Source organism: Rhinatrema bivittatum, chromosome 6 (genome assembly GCF_901001135.1).
Source record: "Rhinatrema bivittatum chromosome 6, aRhiBiv1.1, whole genome shotgun sequence".
Classification (NCBI taxonomy): Eukaryota; Metazoa; Chordata; class Amphibia; order Gymnophiona; family Rhinatrematidae; genus Rhinatrema; species Rhinatrema bivittatum.
Genome location: NC_042620.1, coordinates 178,364,016 through 178,385,112, shown reverse-complemented (window position 1 = coordinate 178,385,112; position 21,097 = coordinate 178,364,016). Strand labels below are relative to the sequence as shown.

Sequence of the window (21,097 nt, the reverse complement as noted above, 5' to 3'; positions counted from 1 at the left end):
TCTCCATTGTGCCACTCTCAAAGACTTGACTCTCAAGACTGTCTTCCTGGTCGCTATTTGTTCAGCCAGGAGAGTGTCTGAGCTTCAAGCTCTATCCTGTAGAGAGCCTTTCTTGCATTTTTCAGACTCGGGTGTCTCTCTCAAGACTGTGCCTTCTTTCTTATCTAAGGTTGTTTCTTCTTTTCATGTTAACCAGTCTGTGGAACTTCCTGCTTTTTCACCAGAGGATATCACGGCGTCTGGTGGTAGTGATCTTCGTCGTCTCGATCTTAAGCAAGTTTTATTGCATTATCTTGAGGTCACTAATGATTTTTGGGTCTCTGATCATCTTTTTGTCCTGTGGAGTGGTTCCAACAGGGGGAAGCAAGCTTCTAAGGCTGCGATCGCTCGCTGGTTGAAGGATACGATTTATTTTGCCTACATTTGCAAGGGCCGAGCAGTTCCTGAAGGCCTAAAAGTTCATTCTTTACGTTCTCAAGTGAACTCTTGGGCGGAGTCTCAATCTGTGTCGCCGCAAGAAATATGTAGGGCGGCTACATGGAAATCTCTTCATACGTTTGCTCGTCATTACCGACTCAATGTTCAGGCTCCAGTTTTTGGCTCCTTTGGTCGGCAAGTGCTTCGAGCGGGGCTGTCTGGGTCCCACCCTTTGTAGGGAAGCTTTGGGACATCCCATGGTCTGGACTGATCCGGGTACATACAGGGAAAGGAAAATTAGTTCTTACCTAATAATTTTCGTTCCTGTAGTACCACGGATCAGTCCAGATGCCCGCCCGTTCTTATTCTGCCCACTTGAATTCTTCTTTCCTTATTATAGGATTTTCTTTCTTGATCCCTACATCGTCTTCCTGGAATTTAATGATAGGCACCGGAAGCATCGTTACGATGATTAGGGGTAGTTGCACAAGAGCATTTAGTTACACAGTTCATTCAATTGTTCTGTTATTTTGTTGGTTTAAATTAAATTTTCTAGTTATCCTGTTACTTGCTTGATCTTGTATTTTCTGCTTTGACAATGGTTATACTGAGGGTTCCAGGGTGGGTTCCATCCTTATATAGGTTACCCTTAGAACTCTGGTGTCTCCACATGCTGGAACGGGGGCTCTACCCATGGTCTGGACTGATCCGTGGTACTACAGGAACGAAAATTATCAGGTAAGAACTAATTTTCCTTTGTGGGAGATACAGATCTGGGAATTATCTCTAATATAAGGGTCATCTGCAAACTGTATACTAAAGCTAATTCACAGTTGTATGCACAAAATATAGCTAGAATAAAATAAGGCTAAATAATGTTAAACTAATACCAATGCAACAAAAATATTTTAAAATTCTGAATGGGTCTTACCCTATACTGTAATACAATTAAGAAATACAAAAATACAATCACTTCATGTTGCGTTTGCCGGCCACAAGGCTCCGCAGCCGGCTTCACTTACTCATCAGCATGCCACCACCGCGGAGGCAGGCCCGGGTTCTCTGGCGGCAGTAGGGAGCCGCTGCAGACACAACACCCCCAGTTCATGGTGCTGAATGCTGCCGTTGTTCCTTGCAAGTCGGGGCGCCGACTCCACTGCATTGTCCTAAGCGGCTGGAATGCTGCAGTCTTCCTATGCAGCCCAACCCTATGCAGCCCAACCCAGTCTTCCTATGCAGCCCAAGCGCATCTCTCTTCTCATTTTAAAGGGCCTGCAGCGGGAAAAGTCCTGTGGCTCTTATTGTTGACATCACTGTTCAGGGGCTATATAAGGCAAGCCCCTGCCTGCAGGCCTTGCCTTGGCAAAAGTCTCCATGTTCCTAGCATTGTGCTTTGCTAATCCTCAGTCCTTTCCTTGTCCACAGCCTTCTTCCTTGCTCCTTGGTTTGACTTGGCTTTGACTTTGGACTGGAAACTGACTACGAGCTACGCTGCCTGCCACAACCCCTGCCTGGACAGTGACTATGAGCTACGCTGCCTGCCATGACCCTCGCCTGAACATTAACTAAAAGCCACATCGCCTGTCTTGATCCTTGTATGGATCTCTCCTTGGGGCTTCATCTCCAATTCCAAACTTGACCTGCACTACAGTATCCTCTCGTCGGGACTTCCTCCTCTGCAGAGACCCCAGGTAAGTCCAGCCGGCCCCAGCACCCGAGGGCTCAACCTGAGGGGAACGTGGTCTGGAGGTGGTGAAGCTCCAGTGGGGTCTCTGAGCCTCTTCAGCCTCACCTACCGACGGTGGGGGCCTGTGGGACTCCTCCCCACAGGCAGCACCAACACCCCCTCAGTCCAAGGGTCCACTAGTATAACAGACTGCCAAGGCCATGGACCCGGAGGAGGCTTTCGTCTGGATACCATCCCAGGCTTGGCCCAGAAGATTTTGGAAAAACAGAAGGTTTTGGAAATTCTAATGGCCTCTATGGAGCGCCTTAGCGCTCGCCTTGACTCCACGGTCCCAGCAGGATCACTGATTCTATCCATGCCGGGCTATATGGTCCCTGCACCACCCATGTGCTTCATCATACCACTTCCGATTCCTCCATGCTACTCCAGGAAGCCCCAACTCTGTCGGGGCTTCCTGAATCAGTGCATTTCTGCCTCCAATCCAGATGATGCCATAAAGACCACATACATCCTTTTCCCTTCTGGTTAGTAAGGCCTTAGCATGGGCCTCTCCTTTGTGGGAATGGTCAGATTCCATTCTAAGGGATCTTCGGGGCTTTTTGGATCTCTTCAGGAAGGTGTTCAATAACCCAGGTCAACAGAAAGCCTCTGGTTCGGATCTCCTTCACATCTTCCAGGGCACTTGTTCCCTTCTCCACTGAATTCCTCGGAACTCCACTAGGGCGAGGGCTGTCTTTGTTCCATCTTTTTGAACGGCTAGGCGGCCCAAATTAAGGATGACCTAGCAGCTTGCGAGCTTCCTGCCTCATTAGATGCTCTCATAGACCTTGCCGGCAGGATTGACTATCGACTCCAAGAATGGAATCAGGAATTACAAGTTTCCAGGAGACACCCAGCTACCACCCATTACTCCCGGCACCTCCTTCGCTGTTGGAAGGTTCCCTCTGCCTCTGGAGCTGCAACAGAAGAATCGATGCAATTGGGCCACGGCAGGCTAACTCCAGAAGAGCACCTCCAGCGTCACCAGGCTGGACTCTGTCTCTATTGTGGTGAGGTGGGCCACCTAATAGCCCGGTAAGATCGGGAAAATATTGGGTCTAGGGATTAACCCTAGGCCTGACCACACCAATTCCCCTACTAACTCTTCCCATGATGCTCTTGGTAGGAGATAAGGACTTCTTCACACTCGCCCTAGTAGATTCCGGAGCAAAAGCCAACTTGTAGAACGTCTCCAAATTCCCACTCTCCTCTGCCCGGTCCCATTGGTTCTCTCCTCCATCCATGGAGAACCTCTCCCAGGGAGAGATACTCATTCCACAGCTCCACTAACGTTTTGCACTGGTTCCCTCCATGTGGAATACCTAGAGTTCCATGTCATCAATAAAGCCATTCACCCTGTGGTCCTTGGTTTGCCCTGGCTCCAGCAACATTCTCCCCAATTTGATTGGGTCTCCCTGCAGCTTTCCCGGTGGGGTCTGGACTATCACACACCTGCTTGGAGAAGCTCGTAACCCAGCAATGTCTCTCGACTTCTGTTGTTCCCATTGGTCTCCCTCCACAATATGCCCAATTTGCCGATGTCTTCTCCAAAAAGGGAGTGAATACCCTGCCTCCCCACCGTGAGCTTTATTATGCCATCGACCTCTTACACAGTACCTAACCTCCTTGGGGTATTATTGCCCGAGACCAGGGCCATGACTGAATATATAAAGGAAAACCTGAACAAGGGATTTATCCGCTGCTCTACCTCATCTGCAGGGCAGGATTATTTTTTTGTGGCCAAGAAGTATGGAACCCTCTGTCCGTGTATAGATTATTGTGGCAAGAGTTTTTTCCAAGCTGGACTTCCAGGAAGTATATAACTTAATCTGGAAACGAGAGGGTGATGAATGGAAGACAGCGTTCAACACCAGAGACGGCCATTACAAACATTTAGTCATGCCGTTTGGACTCTGCAATGCACCATTTGTCTTCCAAAATATGACTAACAAAATTTTCAGGGATCTGCTCTATGAATGTGTGGTCGTATACTTGGACAACATCCTAGTATTCTCTAAGAACCTGCATACCCACCGCCAAGACATTTCTCGAGTTCTCCAATGTCTTCTGGATAATCAGTTGTACACTAAGCTGGAGAAATGTTCATTCATTCATTCATTCATTCATTCAAGAAAGCCATCTGTTCTTAGGATATATTGTCTCCAAGCGAGGCTTCCAAATGGACTCAGAGAAGCTCAAGTGTATACAGGATTGGCCACAATCTACCATCCTACGAGCCCTACAGAGGTTCCTTGGCTTCACCAATTACTACCATACCTTCATTAATAACTTTTCCAAGCTGGCAGCCCCGCTCACGGCTCTAACTCGCAAAGGGGCCAACTCTAAACTGTGGCCTCCCGAATCAGTAATTACCTTTCAGGAGCTAAAAGTGGCTTTCCTCCTTGTCTCCAGCATCCTGATCCACAATGCCCTATCATTGTGGAGGAAGATGCCTCCTCCGAAGGGTAGGGGCTGTCTTGAGCCAACATTCATCCTCAGGAATCCTGAATCTTTGTTCTTTTTTCTTGAAGAAATTTTCTCCAGCCGAGTAGAATTACGGTATTGGTGATAAGGAGTTGTTGGCCATTAAACTTGCCTTGGAGGAATGGCGCCTATGGTTAGAGGGTGCTCAGCACCATATCACTATCTACACTGACCATAAGAATCTTGAGTATCTCCACCAGACCCAGTATCTGAACCTGCAACAAGCCCATTGGGCTTTCTTTTTCACCCGCTTTGACTTTGAACTCAGATATAGGCCCGCAGCAAAAAATATCCAAGCAAACGCACTCTCGCTCCTTTGTGTCCGAAGATACGGTTGAACCAGCCCGGCATTTTATAGATCCAGCTCGAGTTCTCCTCTCAGCCACCATGACTGTCCCTCCAGGAAAGATGGTTGTTCCATGCAGACTCCATAACAAAGTGTTAAGCTGGTCCCACGATTTCCACATTGCAGGCCACCCTGGACAAGCCCAGACCCTCAGCAATTCTACTGATGGCCCAATATGCAGAAGGATGTTCGGGCTTATGTGGACTCATGTCCCGTCTGCGTGCAGCAGAAACCTCTAGTGGGATGACCTTGAGGACTGTTACAGCTATTGCCAACCCCCAAGGAACCTTAGACTCGCATCTCCACCGACTTCATCGTGGACTTACCCCTCTCAAACGGCAACACTGTCATCTGGGTGGTAGTTGACTGCTTCTCAAAGCTGTCATTTTTCATCACCTTGCCAGGTCTCCCTTCTGCTCCCCAGCTAGCACAACTCTTCATTCAGCACGTGTTTTGGCTTCATGGACTTCCCATACATATTGTCTCTGACCGTGTCCCACAATTTATGGCAAGATGAAACTTTGAAACTGAGAAGAGATTTTGTGGGGAAAGCCATGATTCTGAGACCCGCCCCTTCCCCTGACATCATCGCAAACGGATCCGGGCAGTTTGAAAGGCGCCAAGCCAGCAGGCGCCGCGCCGAAGGAGTGCGACAAAGGGGCACTCCCCTTTGTGCACTCCTTCGTGCAACCCTTTGTGTTATTTGTTTAATATGCTCCTTGTTAAACCTTTTGCTTAATTGTTAAGAACTTTGATTTTGATGATTTTATTTTTGTAATCTCTTAGCCTCAGGTACAAAAATTTTAGATTGTAAGCCCTTTTAGGGGATAGTGAATTACCTATTGTACCTTATTGTAAACCGATGTGATATCTCTTTTTGAAATGAACATCGATATATAAAAATCGTAAATAAATAAATAAATAAGATATTGGAAGGCTCTCTGTACAAAGTTCAATATTACACTAGACTTCACTACCACATATCACCCTCAAACAAATGGTCAGGCTGAATGGACAAATTGGACCCTGAAAAGCTTCTTACAGGCCTATGTCAATACCTGTCAAGATGACTAGGCAACTCTGCTTCCCTGGGCAAAGTTTTTCATAACTCTCACCCCTGTTCCGCCACGGGGACCTCACCTTTTCAGATCATTTATGGAAAGCAGCCGCTTCCCCCGTTGCCGCTGCCTCTGTCTGTTCCTTCACCTGTGGCTCAGTTGACGGCCCAAGAACTACATCAACTCTGGAGCCATACTTGGCAGATGCTTCAGGAAGCAGGCTGTAAAGCCAAGAAATTTGCTGTCATCCACCGTAGACCGGCTCTGCAGTTTAGACTTGGGGAAAAGGTGTGGCTCAGCACACATTACATCAAAATCAAGATTCCATTTATGCAGCTTGCTCCTCACTACATTGGTCCATTCAAGGTACAACAACTTGGGCCAGTAACCTAACAACTTTGCTTACCAGCATCTTTGAGAACATAAGAACATGCCATACTAGGTCAAACCAAGGGTCCATCAAGCCCAGGATCCTGTTTCCAACAGTGGCCAATCCAGGCTATAAGAACCTGGCAAGTACCCAAAAACTAAGTCATTCATAACTCCTTCCATGTTTCTCTCTTGAAACCTCTAGTACTCTCATGGCCCTCTTGGAAGATGCCACAGCCATCAGAGATTGCCTCAGAAGGCGATCCAATGTACCAGGTATGTGAGGTCCTGGATGTGAGAAGACGCAGCTGAAGATGGGAGTAACTCCTCTTCTGGGAAGAATACTTGGGAGCCTGCTACCAATATATTAGATGAAAACCTTATCCAGCAGTTCCATACGTCCCCTTCCCAAGAAACCAAAACCCTCAGGAGGGCTACTGTTGCATTTGCCAGCCGCAAGGCTCCATGGCCCGCTTCACTTACTCATCACTACGCCACCATGGTGGAGGCAGGCCCGAGTTCTCTGGCGGCAGAGGGAAGCCGCTGCAACACCCCCGCTTCGTGGTGCTGAATGCCACCATTGTTCCTAGTGGCTTGGGCCACCAACTCCACGCCGTTGTGCTTTGCAGCTGGAACACTGCCGTTTTCCTCTGCAGCACAACCCCTAGGTACGTGTACACATCTCTCTGCTCAATTTAAAGGGCCTGCGGAGGGAAAAGTCCCATGGCCCTTATTGATGACATCACCACTCAGGTGCTATATATGGCACGCTCCTGCCTACAGGCCTTGTTTTAGCAATAGATCTCCATGCTCCTAGCACTGTGCTTTGCTGTTCCTCATCCACAGCCTTCTTCCTCGCTCTTTGGTTTGACTTGGTTTTGACTTCAGACTGGACACGGGCTACAAGCTATGCCGCCTGCCACAACCCTTGCCTGAACATTAATTACGAGCCACACCTCCCGTCTTGATCCTTGCGTGGATCTCTCCTTGGGGCTTCATCTCCTATTCAAAACTTGGCCTGCTCTACAGTCTCCTCTCTCATCAAGACTTCCTCCTCTGCGGATACCCCACGTAAATCCAGCCAGCCCCGGCACCTGAGGTCTCAACCTGAGGGGAACGTGGGCTGGTAATGGTGAAGCTCCAGCGGGGTCTCTGTGCCTCTTCAACCTCGCCTACCGACAGTGGGGGCCTAAGGAGCTCCTCCACACAGGTAGCACCAACTTTCCCCCGGGTCCAAGGGTTCACCAGCATAACACTTCACATGCTGGGATAAATTATAGTAAATAATCATAACAATATACATTATTACTTACATATGAAATATATAGAAATAAACAATGCACTACTGACCTTATAAAAACTGCCAATACCCATGACCAATTGATGAGTGTGCTGCGGTCAGCTGCGCACATAATACATTTTAAAAAGCTGGAAGGGCAGATGCAAATATATTTATATAGAAGAAATTAGTTGCACAATACAGTACTTTGTATTTAATGTGGTCATGGATACTGATGAGGAAAGCAAATATCGAACTGGATGGTGGAATTGCTTTCTGACAATTATTTTGCTTTCTGATGTCAATCATAATAAAAGTACTTCACAAATTTTAAAAAATCACATAAAATGAAGAGTGGAGTAACCGCCTAGTGGTTAAAGCAGTGAGCTATTCCTTGTGACCTTGGGAAAGTCACTTCACCTCCATTGCTTCAGGTACAAACTAGATTATGAGCCTTCTGGGGTCAGGGAAATGTTTATACTACCTGAATGTAATCTGCTTTGAAGTGCCTGAAAGGCAGAATATAAATTAAGTATATATAAAATATATATAGAATATAAAATATTACAATACCATTAAGACACAGCAGGTGGTACTTTATTTAGCTGGATGCTTGAATCAGTCAATTTATTTTTACCTTGGGCCTCATGTTTTAAAGTGTTTTCCCCTCTTATACTGGCCCCTCTTCTCCCATAAAAGAAAAATAGTATCTGAGAAATAATATAACTAGGATCCAGAATTTGTCGGAAAAGGTGGGTAGATGAAAGGGGCAGACACCTGGGGCACCATGATGATACTGCCACCACCGTTGTCACTACAGCAGTGGTGGAAGTATGTTTCTACCTTCTGTACAGATGCATCTGTACAGAAGGTAGAAACATACTTTCAGCCTGCTGGCTGCATCATCAGAGGTGGACACTCTCCTCTTCTTAAGAAGTAATGTTAAGACCCCTGCATGTTTGCACATGTGCGTGTGTATGCCGGTTCGAGTACATGGATGCAACGATTTTATAACATATGCGCACAATATAAAACCGGCTGTACATGCGCACGTGCGCTCAATTTTATATAGATGTGCGCATGTGCATGCAAATGCCACATCTACCGCATAAGTGGGGGGAACTTTATAAGGGGTGCGTGCTAAGGCTACTTACCCTTTTCCCAGTTCGTCCAGTGTAGGGATAGTACTTTCTATCCCTCTATTTTTAAAGGCTCCCTACTTCTCTGTTAGACCCGACTCTTAAAACCCTGATGACTATCTCTGATTTTGTGATTTACACACTAGCAATAGCAGAAGTAAAGTTACGCAGTGGGGACCTCCAGCACAAGCTTGCATGCATATTTATGAGTACATCTCTTGGTCTTCCCCTGATACACCCAGACCATGCCCACACCCTACTTCTTCTTTGAATGTCTGGATTTGTGTGCATAGCGGGAGATACACGTGTATATGGGTGCTTCTTAAAATCCGCGCAGCATGCACCTACCCAAGACGCATGTATATCTCCCAGCTTTGGTGTGCATAGGGCTTTTAAAATGTACCAGTAAGCCGACTGGCTGTGACTTTCAAGAGGGGACTCCCCCTTTTGTCGCAACATTGAAGGCGGAAATTATGCTTCCCACATTGGAGAAGAGCACCCCTCCAAACCAAATGCCCCAGGTGCCATGTAATGCGGTTTCAGTCCTGCTAGGACCAATTTAATTGTTAGTCCTATCTATAACTGTGGGTGCTCCACTCTGTACTGATATATGTAGTTTAGAATACAGCAACAATCCAATTTATGATTACAAAGGAAAGTGTCATTCTTATCTGATAATGGCAGATAAATGAGTCACACTTGTGTGTCCCATAATCTGTAGGCATATACACTGACAGAGGACATAGAGCTTTTGGAAAAATCTTTCCTGCTTGTGCGGGTACTTTCTGGTGTTGCACTGGACTGCAGTTTGACAGCTGAATGACTAAAACAGCTAGCAATTGAATAAATGAAGAAAAGAACAATTCCCAAAAGGGGAGGCGGGTAGGCTGTGTGATTCATTCTTCTGCTGTCATCAGAGAATAAGTATAAGTAAGCAATTACTTTCTCTGACGACAAGTAGAAACAATGAGTTAGAATCATGAAGCTAAGTGTTGTCTTCAAATAAGAAAGGGGGCAGATGACATTAAAAATGCTAACAGGTGAAAACACACAATGAAACATGTTTCTGAGAGAGGAAACCTCTTTTGTTGATTCCCTTTTATTTTATTTATGGAATCATAAAACATAGAACAAAAAGTCAACTCTGTAAATCAACAGAAACAGACTCCAGGGGCTTCTGAGTTGGGTTTTACTCTGCAGAGAGGCTTTATACGACAGATAGGAGACTGTATCAAGACAATAGTGGCTGTTGACTGCGTAGGCTAAACCCCACACTGCAGTCTTGCAAATCCATTTTAAGGAAGTAGACCTTAGATTGAGGAACTAACATCAACTGAACAGCATGGCCTTTGACAAAATTGCCAAAGCATAATAATGAGAAATACAATCTGCTATTTAATTAGATAGGGTAAATTTTTTTCACAGAAAACCCAGCTCATTGGTTTTGAAAGAAGGGCTTTATTCTGAGCCAGATAAAAAGGCACAGCTCTCTTGTGCAAATTGCAGATTCTGCCTTATGCATAAGTGATTTCAGTGCTCCAGCAAATGTTATCCTCTGACAAATAACAAGAAAACCAGTGACAAGCAGCTGGTTTCACTAAGCATAGTGCTTTTAACATAGTATTTTTTATTTTTAGTTAAATTTATAATTGTAGAAATGTGTAACACTACACATCTGATGAGCATATTTTTCAAATTGCTAAATCACTAAGAAGTGAGATTGGGATAGTTTAAAAAATGTAAGAAGTGACCTCCTTGAAGTTTATGGTGGACAGCTGAGTTGTTAAGAGTGACCGCCTTATTATGAGGCGTCATCAGTGGCAGATTTCTCCCTTCGGTCTAGAGTAAGGCAGATCTTGCTCTTAAGCTATGAATTGCAGCTGACCCATGGGGAAGCTCCCCCTTAATGATATATTAGCTGGCCATACTATTATAGTAATATCACACAACAGAGAGATCACACGTTCACAATGTGTATAAACATTTATTAAACATCATAGCACACTCACCTGTGTAGATACTTTAAAAACTAAACCAGCACATTCATACCATCATTCATACCCATTACTTATTTAAAAACATCTTGCACAAACAATGTACATAGATTACAATTCATTTATTACCAAAAACTAAAATTGCACATTCACAAAAACGTTCTTGTGCCTGACGTAATGCGTTATGTCTAATCACGTAATTTCTGAAGTAGAACATGTGAGGCGAGTTTTCTGACCCCGTGGTGCAGCGCGGTAGGCGAGCACCTTTCTTAGCTTTCTACATTTTCAGCGTTTCAGCCGTTTGGCATATTGGGGAAATAAGTTTACTCTGCCGGTTCACGCATAAACTCAACGTGGGTCAGTGACAATAATTGTGTGTCCTTTTGACCGGTGTGTATTTAAAAGTAGGTTGTCTTTTTCGTTACAATTGTAACGGATTGATGTGAGATACTTTGTACCTATATGAGTGAATGAACATGAACGTCAAACAAGCTTGACATATATTTAATCTGTGAGGAAGCCTTTTTGTAAGGTGAACACGGATATGAAAGGTCAACTACTTTGATAACGATTAGTCCCTGAGGAAGCCTTTTTATAAGGTGAAACGAAGATATCTTTTGTTGGACTGATGTTGAGAAGACCTACACTGAGAGGTAGTTTAGTGGGCTTCTGTTGAGAAGTAGTTAAACACCCGGATTCTGGATTCATTTGTTGAACTGAATTAAATATTTAGATTTATGTCAAGAAATTTGTGATCAGGATTTACCTTTTGGGAATGTGCAATTTTAGTTTTTGGTAATAAATGAATTGTAATCTATGTACATTGTTTGTGCAAGATGTTTTTAAATAAGTAATGGGTATGAATGATGGTATGAATGTGCTAGTTTAGTTTTTAAAGTATCTACACAGGTGAGTGTGCTATGATGTTTAATAAATGTTTATACACATTGTGAACGTGTGATCTCTCTGTTGTGTGATATTACTATAAGCAAATCAGGGAGCATTTGTAATTGTGACCCTCTGTATTAATTTACCATACTATTATAGTGGCATGGCCATACAGGAGCAGTCAATGAGGTACCTTCAATGATGGGGCAGTCTTCTGGCAGCAGGGTGGCCTCATCTAGGCAGTTGTCTAGTCTACCTTTTGGGAAGCCTGCTTCTGGGTGTCATCCACACAATGAAGGTGAGTTAAGAGGTAGTACATGTACCAATAATGTACTAACTATATTAGAATGCATATGATATTCAGTTGAGCTGCTTTCTATGGAGGTTTATAGCTTACTCCTGTTTTTGTCTTTATATCAAAAAGATTTTTAAGATCTGAAGACTTTTTTGTACAGATATTTCTGCAAGTAGAACTTAAAATTCCAGAATATGTTACAATTTAATTGCACCAAAAGTTTCCACAACAGACAAGTCAGGAAGATGTCACTGCAACAATCTACTTTGCTGGAAAATAAAGCTTACTTCAAGCATGACATGGAATGCTCCATGGACGTCCCCCTTCTTCTCCAGGAGATAAGCAGTGGCTTCTAGAAGCTTGTGTTTTTGAGTAATCTGCAGGGATTGAAGATTTATATTAGGTGCTCTTTTCCAAACAAAAATAAAAGAAGAAAAAATGACAGACTCATTCACCATTTATTTACAAAAGTGATTTAAAAGAACATTCATTTGTTTGGCTACAGATTTTGTGCTAAGATATAGTGAAGGATACCACAGTATCTTTAATCACCCAAAAAGTGTTGCCATTCCTCTACAGCATATACCCTGCAGTGCTTCACTGTAATTTTAAAACATTTGCAAAAGATATTCTATAGCTTGTGAATCCGACCCATACTATTATGCTGAGATTTCAGTACAAAGCAGAATCTTTAGAACAGGGATACCACCCACCATGTAATGATAAATAAGAACACCTTTGACAAGATATCAATGTATGTATGTATGTTTTAACATACATACATTATGGACATACTAAACATGTGATCTATTTGAGACCCTCAAGGATTGAAGTTGACCATCTATAATTTACAGAAAGACCTAATCAATGGCAAAACAGTATATATAATTATTAATGGCTTTATAAACAAATGAAATGCATTCCAACTAAAAATAACTAAAGCAGTAACATATAGCACAAATATTTTAAAATAGTTCAAAAATATTAGTTTGGAATTGAGAAATCTTAAAATGACAAGTAATTAGGAAATGAAATGCCTATTGGTTTGATGCTATTGGCACCACCAAAAGTGTGAATGATTTATTGTAGCACATTTTCACCATGTATCTGCAGACTGCTAGAGGTAGTACCTTTAAACACACAAGTAATTAGGGCTTGCCAATTGTCAATTTTCAAATATTGTTTCCACACATATAAGAACATAAGAAATTGCCATGCCGGGTCAGACCAAGGGTCCATCAACCCCAGCATCCTGTTTCCAACAGAGGCCAAACCAGGCCACAAGAACCTGGCAATACCCAAACACTAAGACGATCCCATGCTACTGGTGCAATTAATAGCAGTGGCTTTTCCCGAAGTAAACTTGTTTAATAGCAGTTAATGGACTTCTCCAAGACCTTATCCAAACCTTTTTTGAACCCAGCTATACTAACTGCACTAACCACATCCTCTGGCAACAAATTCCAGAGCTTAATTGTGTGTTGAGTGAAAAAGAATTTTCTCCAATTAGTCTTAAATGTGCTACTTACTAACTTCATGGAATGCCCCCTAGCCCTTCTATTATCTGAAAGTATAGATAACACATTTCTAATACAATAGAGAACAAGGATTTACTCTAGATTCACTGCTGCTAGAGTTCACACTAGGAAGAGATCAGAGAGCAAGTTCCACTTTACTGTTGGAATAACTAATCCCACCCAAAAAGGTAGCAGTTTTGACTCATCTTTATTATTCTAAGAATAATTGACGCTGGATTTACATTCATGCAAATAAAGTTTTGTAGCCAGATTCAGAACAAAGTTTGAACAGAAATGGGGACTATTTCATGGTTAATCCTGAATTAGCTCCAGACTATGACAAGAACAAGCAGTGAAACCAGAATAAATAATTTTAGAACTGAATACTGTATTAACTAATTCAGAAGAGAAGCCTTTGTATGAAAACCATGTAAGAGGCTAAGAATCTTATATTTGTTATATGAGCAATGAGATACAACAGGGTAAATGATATAAAATTCTATGCCTGGAAGACATCAGAGCACACACAACAAGATTAAGGAGGTCATTAGCAGTAAAGTTGAGAGACTGAGATCATATTCAAAACATCCTGGCGTAGAAGTAAGCTTCATTCTTGTCATAATACGTGCAAGCACTAACCCATTGGAGTCACAACCCCCCAAGATCATCTATTCAACTAGAAACATGGGAAAGACAATGCTTAAAAATAGCAAATGTGTTCATTCTACAAAGTGCACATCCTTAATGAAAGACCACGTACAATGGCTATAGAAAGTCGAAGCCCCAGCAAACATTTTTCACAATTTGTTGTGTCAGTGTGTCAGACTTGACAGACCCGACTGTAGAGACGTCCTTGTCCAGCAGCAAGTTTGCCCTGATGCAGGTTCCGAAACGTTGCCAACGTCGGTGGCTTCTGTTGAAAAATTGAAGCGATTGCGGCAACTTCAGCTAAAGGTTTTGAAGTGGACCGCACTGTTAAAAGACACGTGGGCTAAAGGATGACAAGATAAAGTTTTGTCGGGACAAGATAGGCTTATTGCCATTATTTAAACAGGTTCTGTTACAGATAGGCTTATTGCCATCATTCAAACAGGTTCTGTTACTATCACTGTCGGGGTGACATTAACATTCAGATTGATGCAGTTTATGGAAACCCTGTTACCGGAAGTTAATTGGAAGACAGTGTGGCTAATTGATCTGCCTTTGAGAAATACACAATCTGAACTTTGGTTAATAAGAAGTGTTACGGATAAATGATGAACGATGAACTTGACTCCAGCAACTTAAATATATACCAACAGGATACTCATTAAGAATTAGTTCAAGATTGAAGACTCAATTAATTGTTAAATTTTGTACTCATATTGACCTAAATCTAGACTGTGGTTCATGAGGTGTGCGATATTAGAGAAGTCCACTGGTCCAAATTTTAAATATTGAGTGAGAATCATGATGTCATAAATTGATTAAACTATTAAAATCAGTTTAACATACTAATGGCATAATTTTCTCAAAATTCCGTATTCTTTTGGCCAGTTTGATAATGAGTAGACATTCATATCACTCCTTAAATGGCAAAGAAGAAATCATCAGTCACGTTTTCTAAAGTAATAGAAATTTATTTTTGAACTCAGATGGTTGGACTACAGGCCATTTTGAATATCTATTTCTGAGCTCAGAAAACAAATGAAAATAATGACAGTTTTTATGAATAATGAAAAATTCTAAAAAAAAGTTTGTTTAATAAAAATTGTATTTTATACAGTATTATTGTGATATATTTTGGGATCCACTAGGTATCAGTCTATTCACAACTAGTTGTATTTGGTATATTGATGATACATGTTCACGTTGACCGATCCTGGCCACAGAAGGTTGTAGCTCTTTCAAAGTTACCATTGGCCTTTTGGTTTCCTCATCAGTCTCTTCCTTGCTCGGTCATCCAGTTTGGAGGAACGGCCTGATGTAGAAAGGGTCTTGATGGTACCATATACCTTCTACTTCTTAATAATCATCTTGACTGTGCTCCAAGGGATAGTCAAGGGCTTTGTAATTCTTTTATACCAATCTCCAGATCTGTGCCTTTCCACAACTTTATTCCAGAGCTCTTTAGACAGCTCCCTAGTTCTTAGGGTTGGGTCTTTTCTTTGGAATGCACCACCCAGTAGAGAGAACCAATAGGAATTGCTGAATTTATTCTGTCATCATGTAAATCAGTACAATTTAATACAGGTAGGAACTAATTCACTTGTGTGCTTTTGAAGGTGACTGGTTACACCAGAGCTTTGAGTATTTAGGATTGCTATTGAAATACAAGGAGGGTGCCATATTTCATGTTTTATTTCTACTTCATTTTCTAATTCTATAATAGATTTTTCACTTGGTAGTTGTGGGGTAGGATGTGTGAATACATGGAACAAACACTGTTTTAATGCATTTTACTTCCAGACTACAAGGGAACAAAAGATGAACATTTTAAAAGGCGAACATTTTGGAAGGAGATACAGACTTCCTATAGCCACTGTTAAGATCTAAAAAAAAAAAAAAAAAAAAATAGCTATAGAAGAAAAGAAACCTGAGAACAAAATCAGAGCAAACAGAAGAGTCATTAAAAATGGGCAAGATTATATTTTTAAGATACTAGGTAGTAAAATTATGAATTTAGGTAAAGTTATGAATGCTATCAAGCATAGAATGAGTCAAATTATTTTCACAGATTTGCCAAATTGTGTTTGCAATCCTGTGAACTGTGATTTGCAAAAAGAACAGAGGCAGCAACTGGTAGTCCAAACCTTCAGAGGGTTAACACAGTAGCTGCAATATCAGCCCTTCTTCCATCTTTCTGCTAATGTACACATTCCTCAGTGAGGGAATGGCTTACAGAAGATTTAGAAGGCAGAAGGAAAGGAGAAGGCAGAGAACTGAGTTTCAGAAACCAGGAAAAAAAACAATTTGGAAAATAGAAAAGCATTTTATTTGAATTTATTTATGCTTTTTATATACAGTCGTTCCCACAGAAGATCAAAATGTTTTATATAAATTCATTCAATTACATTGTAAAATACTGTATTAACAGGTTCTTATTTAGAGTAATGGTATCTATTGTAATACTATTGATTAATCAAAAACATTCAAAGTTAACAATCTAATATTGATTATTACTGTTTAGTTTGGAATAGATTTTATTCAAATGTTATTTGATGTGCTGAGAAGAAGTAATATTTCTGGAGTAATAAAGTTCATTAAGCGGCTTATATGATATCTCTTTACATTAGTTTATAGGCTTTTCTGAAGAGTCAGGTTTTAAGTTCTTGTTTGAATTTCTATTTTTCCGTTATCAGTCTTATACATCCGAGTAGATCGTTCCATAGTTTGGGTCCTGCTATTGTGAACATTTGTTCTCTTATTTGGATTAGATAAGTGTTCAGATTTGAAGGAATTGTAAGAAGATTTTTGTTTTGAGATCTGAGATTTCTTTGCGGGCTGTAGCATTTTATTGTTATTCCTGTAGGAGGTGGATCACAGAATCAGTTTGGCCACTGACTTTGCATAAAGTCTGACTTTCATTTAACTCCAATTACATGAAACTCTAACTTCGTCTGACCCCAAAACTGATGTCTGATGACAATGTGAACACAAATTGAATGAAAGTGGCAAGGACACAGATATGAATGAAAAAACTGCTTTATATTTTATTGACTCGTCACATCTGGTTTCCATGTTGCATATATTCTGATGTAATCTTTACATGGAACGACGGTATATAAAATGTTTAAATATATTCCAATAAATATTTTTACCATTTTGGGAACCCAGAACAAGTATATGTGTCTCTGTCATAATGCTGCATCAATCTCTCTATCCATCAATTCTATATTGGCCCATTTATTGTAAAAAAGTTACATAAAATGTTATGTAACTTGTCTAGGTGTTACATGTTTAACAGTTTAGACAAGTCTGAAAAATATGATGGAAGTATATTCCAAAAGTTATAATTTTAAGAGCCCATGCCCAAAATAAACAGTCTATTTAAAATACTCTCTTAAAATCTGGTAAATTCTAAATTAGCTGAAGTCTAGATGAATTTTAGTGTACATTTTTGTATTTTGTTCAAATATGATTTCATAAAAATATATTTGTTGCCTGATATATGAAGATGGAAAGAGGTCTGTAACAATTGGGTTAGTCTGTTCCAAGGGAACTTCAGAAGACAATAGCTCCATGGCCACCAGTTTCTGGTATGGAGCTAGAATAATTAAGTTTTCATATACCTTATAGAAACTATTAAATATGATAACATTTCTCAGCTACTGCTTCCTGATTGAAAGAAACACTCCCCTACATGAGTTAAGAGGGATTGTACATTTAGCACAGCAGATGTTTCTATTCTAAAGATTTTTTCATAACATGGATGGTTTCTTCCCAAGTATTATTAAATGGTTTCCCTTTTTCTTCTAAGCTCTTGAATTACCTTAATGGTCTCTTCCAGTCTGTAATGATCCAGAGCTTTCAGTGCCTCAATCACATGGAGGGGACTAAACTGACACAGTAGGTCAATATACAACTCATTGACAGTTGGATTCACCCGTTCTTGACTGACTTGAACACCATCCCTGTAAATAAAAAAGAAATACTGGATAGGGTATAGTACATCCAATGGAAAGATGAATTGGTGAACAGAAAAAAAGCAGAGTTGCTTACTTGTATCAGGTGTTCTCTGAGGACAGCAGGATGTTAGTCCTCACACACGGGTGACATCATCAGATGGAGCCCTGATGTGGAAAACTTATGTCAAAGTTTCTAGAACTTTGACTAGGCACACTGAGCATACCCAGCATGCCCTATACCGCACGTCCCTCTCCAGTCTTGTAACATAGAATTACTAGCCATTAAGCCTGTTAAAACGGGCGAGATTCCATCGGTCAGACGGGCACGGTTAGAGCCGCTCTGTTCTCCACAACTACCCTTTTCCTTCCATCCTCTCTCACCTCATCTACAACCCCTTCCCTCTTCCCAGCCCTCCTCCACTCTTTTTTCTCTTCTCCAGAACTTCTTACCCTTCCCACTTGTTCAGTCATATCCCTTCCCCTCTCACCTTCCCTTTCCTTCTCCCCTCTCCCTCAGCCCTCCTCCACTCCCTTTTTCTCTACTCCACTTTACCCTTCCCACTTACATCCTCTTCCTTCCATCCCTTCTCATCTTCCCTTTCCTTCCCCTCCCACCTCCTCAACCCTTTCCCTCTCCCTCAGCCCTCCTCCACTCCTCTCTACTGCACATTTGTGGCACGTCGATCCAAGCCCATTTATGTGGTAGATAACACAAAAAGGAGAAACCCAGCTCCATGGTGTGGCAGGTGGGTTTCATGGGCACTAACATCCAGCTGTCCTTGGAGAACCCCTGTTACAAGTCAACAACTCTATGTTCTCTGAGGTCAAGCAGGATGGTAGTCCTCACACATGGGTGAAACCCTAGCTACAGACTGCTCCCCAACACAAAAGGGGACCAAGAGACACCCCAACCAGGTGCCAATGGGCACAACAATGGTGATGCTGGAAACAGAGGCAGAGACAGCCTGAACCCAAACAGGCCCTAGCTGGGGAGAGTTGGGTTCTACACCTCAAACAGGTTCCAAAGGACAGACCGGCCAAACCTACTGTCGTGTCGGCCGTTCCAATCCAGAAAGTAGTTCAATGTGAATATGTGGAGAGAACTCCATGTCGCAGCCTTGCAGATCTCCTCCATGGAACTGCTCGCAAGTGGGCAACCGATATTGCCATAGCTCTGACAAAATGAGCCTTGAAATGACCCCCAAGATGCAGTCCCAGCTAGTGAATTGGATAGCGTCTTTTGGAAATGGCAACACCCCACCTTTTCCTATCAAAAGAAATAAAAAGTTGGGTGGACTGTTTATGGGCTTCTGTCTGCTCCAGACAGAAGGCTATGGCTCACTTGCAGTCCAAACTGTGCAGTGCTCATTTACCTTGGTCCGAATGGGGCCTGGGAAAGAATGTTGGCAGAACAATGGACTGGTTAAGATGGAAGTCCATCACCACCCTGATAAAACTTAGTGTAGGTTGACTAAGGCCTGGAGCTCGCTGATCCTGCATGCTGAGGTGACCGCCACCAAAAATATGACCTTCCAGGTCAGGTACTTCAGGTCACAGGTGCGCAGCGGCTCAAAAGGAGCTTTCATCAGCTGAGCTAACACAACATTTATGTCCCAGGACACAGAGGGAGGCCTTAGGGAAGGCTTCAACTGAAGCAGGCCCCGCATGAATCATACAACTATAGGCTGTACAGAGATGGGCATATCACCTACACCATGGTGGTATGCGCCAATCACACTGAGATGAACTCTAACGAAGATGGTTTTTAAGCTAGCTTCCGATAGGTGTAGAAGGTAATCAAGCAGTTTTTGTCTGGGGCAGGAGAACGGATCTAGGGCATTCTGCTCACACAACACTGAAAACCTCCTCCACTTCAGTCCATAGGTCTTTCTAGTGGAAGGCTTTCTAGAAGCCGCCAGGACCCAAGACACATCCTCTGAGAGATCGAGTGGTTGCAGGAATAACCTCTAAACATCCAGGCTGTGAGGGGCAGGGCCTGGATGTTGGGATCCCACAACCTGCCTCGATCTTGTGTGATGAGATCTGGAGAAATCCCCAGACTGATCGGTCTCAGGATGGACAACTCCTGTAGGAGTGGAAACCAGACCTGCCTCAACCAATGAGGGGCTATGATTCTCACAGTCCCCTTGTCCTCGCAAAGCTTGAAGAGAGTCTTCACCTCTGAGGGAATCAGAGGATACGTGTACAGAAGACCCTTGCCCCAATGATGGGCAAGGGCATCTGAGGTTGGTTTGCCTTCTGACCTGTACAGGGAACAGACCTGTACAGGGAACAGAATCGAGACACCTTCCTGTTGCAAGAGGATATGAAAAGATCTACATTCGGGCTCCCCCAGAGGCAAAATATCTGATTCGCTACCTCCTGGTCCAGCGACCACTCATAGGGTCTGAAGGCTCGACTCAGCCTGTCCACTACCATGTTCTCCGTCCCTGCCAGGTACATGGCCCTGAGCACCATCCTGTGACACAAGGCCCACAATTAGATCTGGACCACTTCCTGACATAGGAGGTATGATCCCGTGCTTCCCTGCTTGTTGACATACCACATGGCTACTTGGTTGTTGGTTTGGATCAGGACAACTCTGTTGGACAGCCAATCTCTGAAAGTCTCCCGAAGCTCCAGGAAGCTGGTTTGACAAGAGTGTTCCCAGAGTGGATGCATCTGTGTTTAGGACAGTTTGGGTAGGGGACTTCGTAAAGAGATCCTCCATTCCAGATTTGAAATTACTTGCCACCAGGACAATAAGTCCCGGAGAGATGGGGTGACTCGGATGCAATCCTGGAGGCTCTGAGTGCCCTGGCCCAACTGCGACCTCAGGGTTCATTGGATTGTGCGCATGTGTAAATGTGCCAAAGGAGTGACAGACGGTTGCAGCCATATGGTCCAACAGACTCAACATGTGCCAGGCTGACACCTGCTGTCTCTGCTGTCTCTCTGCCCCAATGGTCGTCAAGTTG

General features: G+C 42.7%; 1 protein-coding gene across 5 annotated transcripts in view; it reads right to left on the bottom strand.

Moving 5' to 3' along the window:
* VPS8 (VPS8 subunit of CORVET complex) overlaps positions 1-21,097 on the bottom strand; it is an 818,099-nt gene that overhangs the window by 299,805 nt on the left and 497,197 nt on the right. For all 5 annotated transcript variants that reach the window (XM_029606199.1, XM_029606197.1, XM_029606196.1 and 2 more), the window contains 2 exons: positions 17,984-18,125; positions 12,283-12,372 (listed from right to left, as the gene is read on the bottom strand). In XM_029606199.1, coding sequence (XP_029462059.1) covers positions 12,283-12,372; positions 17,984-18,125 — 232 coding nt within the window. The remainder of the gene's footprint in view (positions 1-12,282; positions 12,373-17,983; positions 18,126-21,097) is intronic.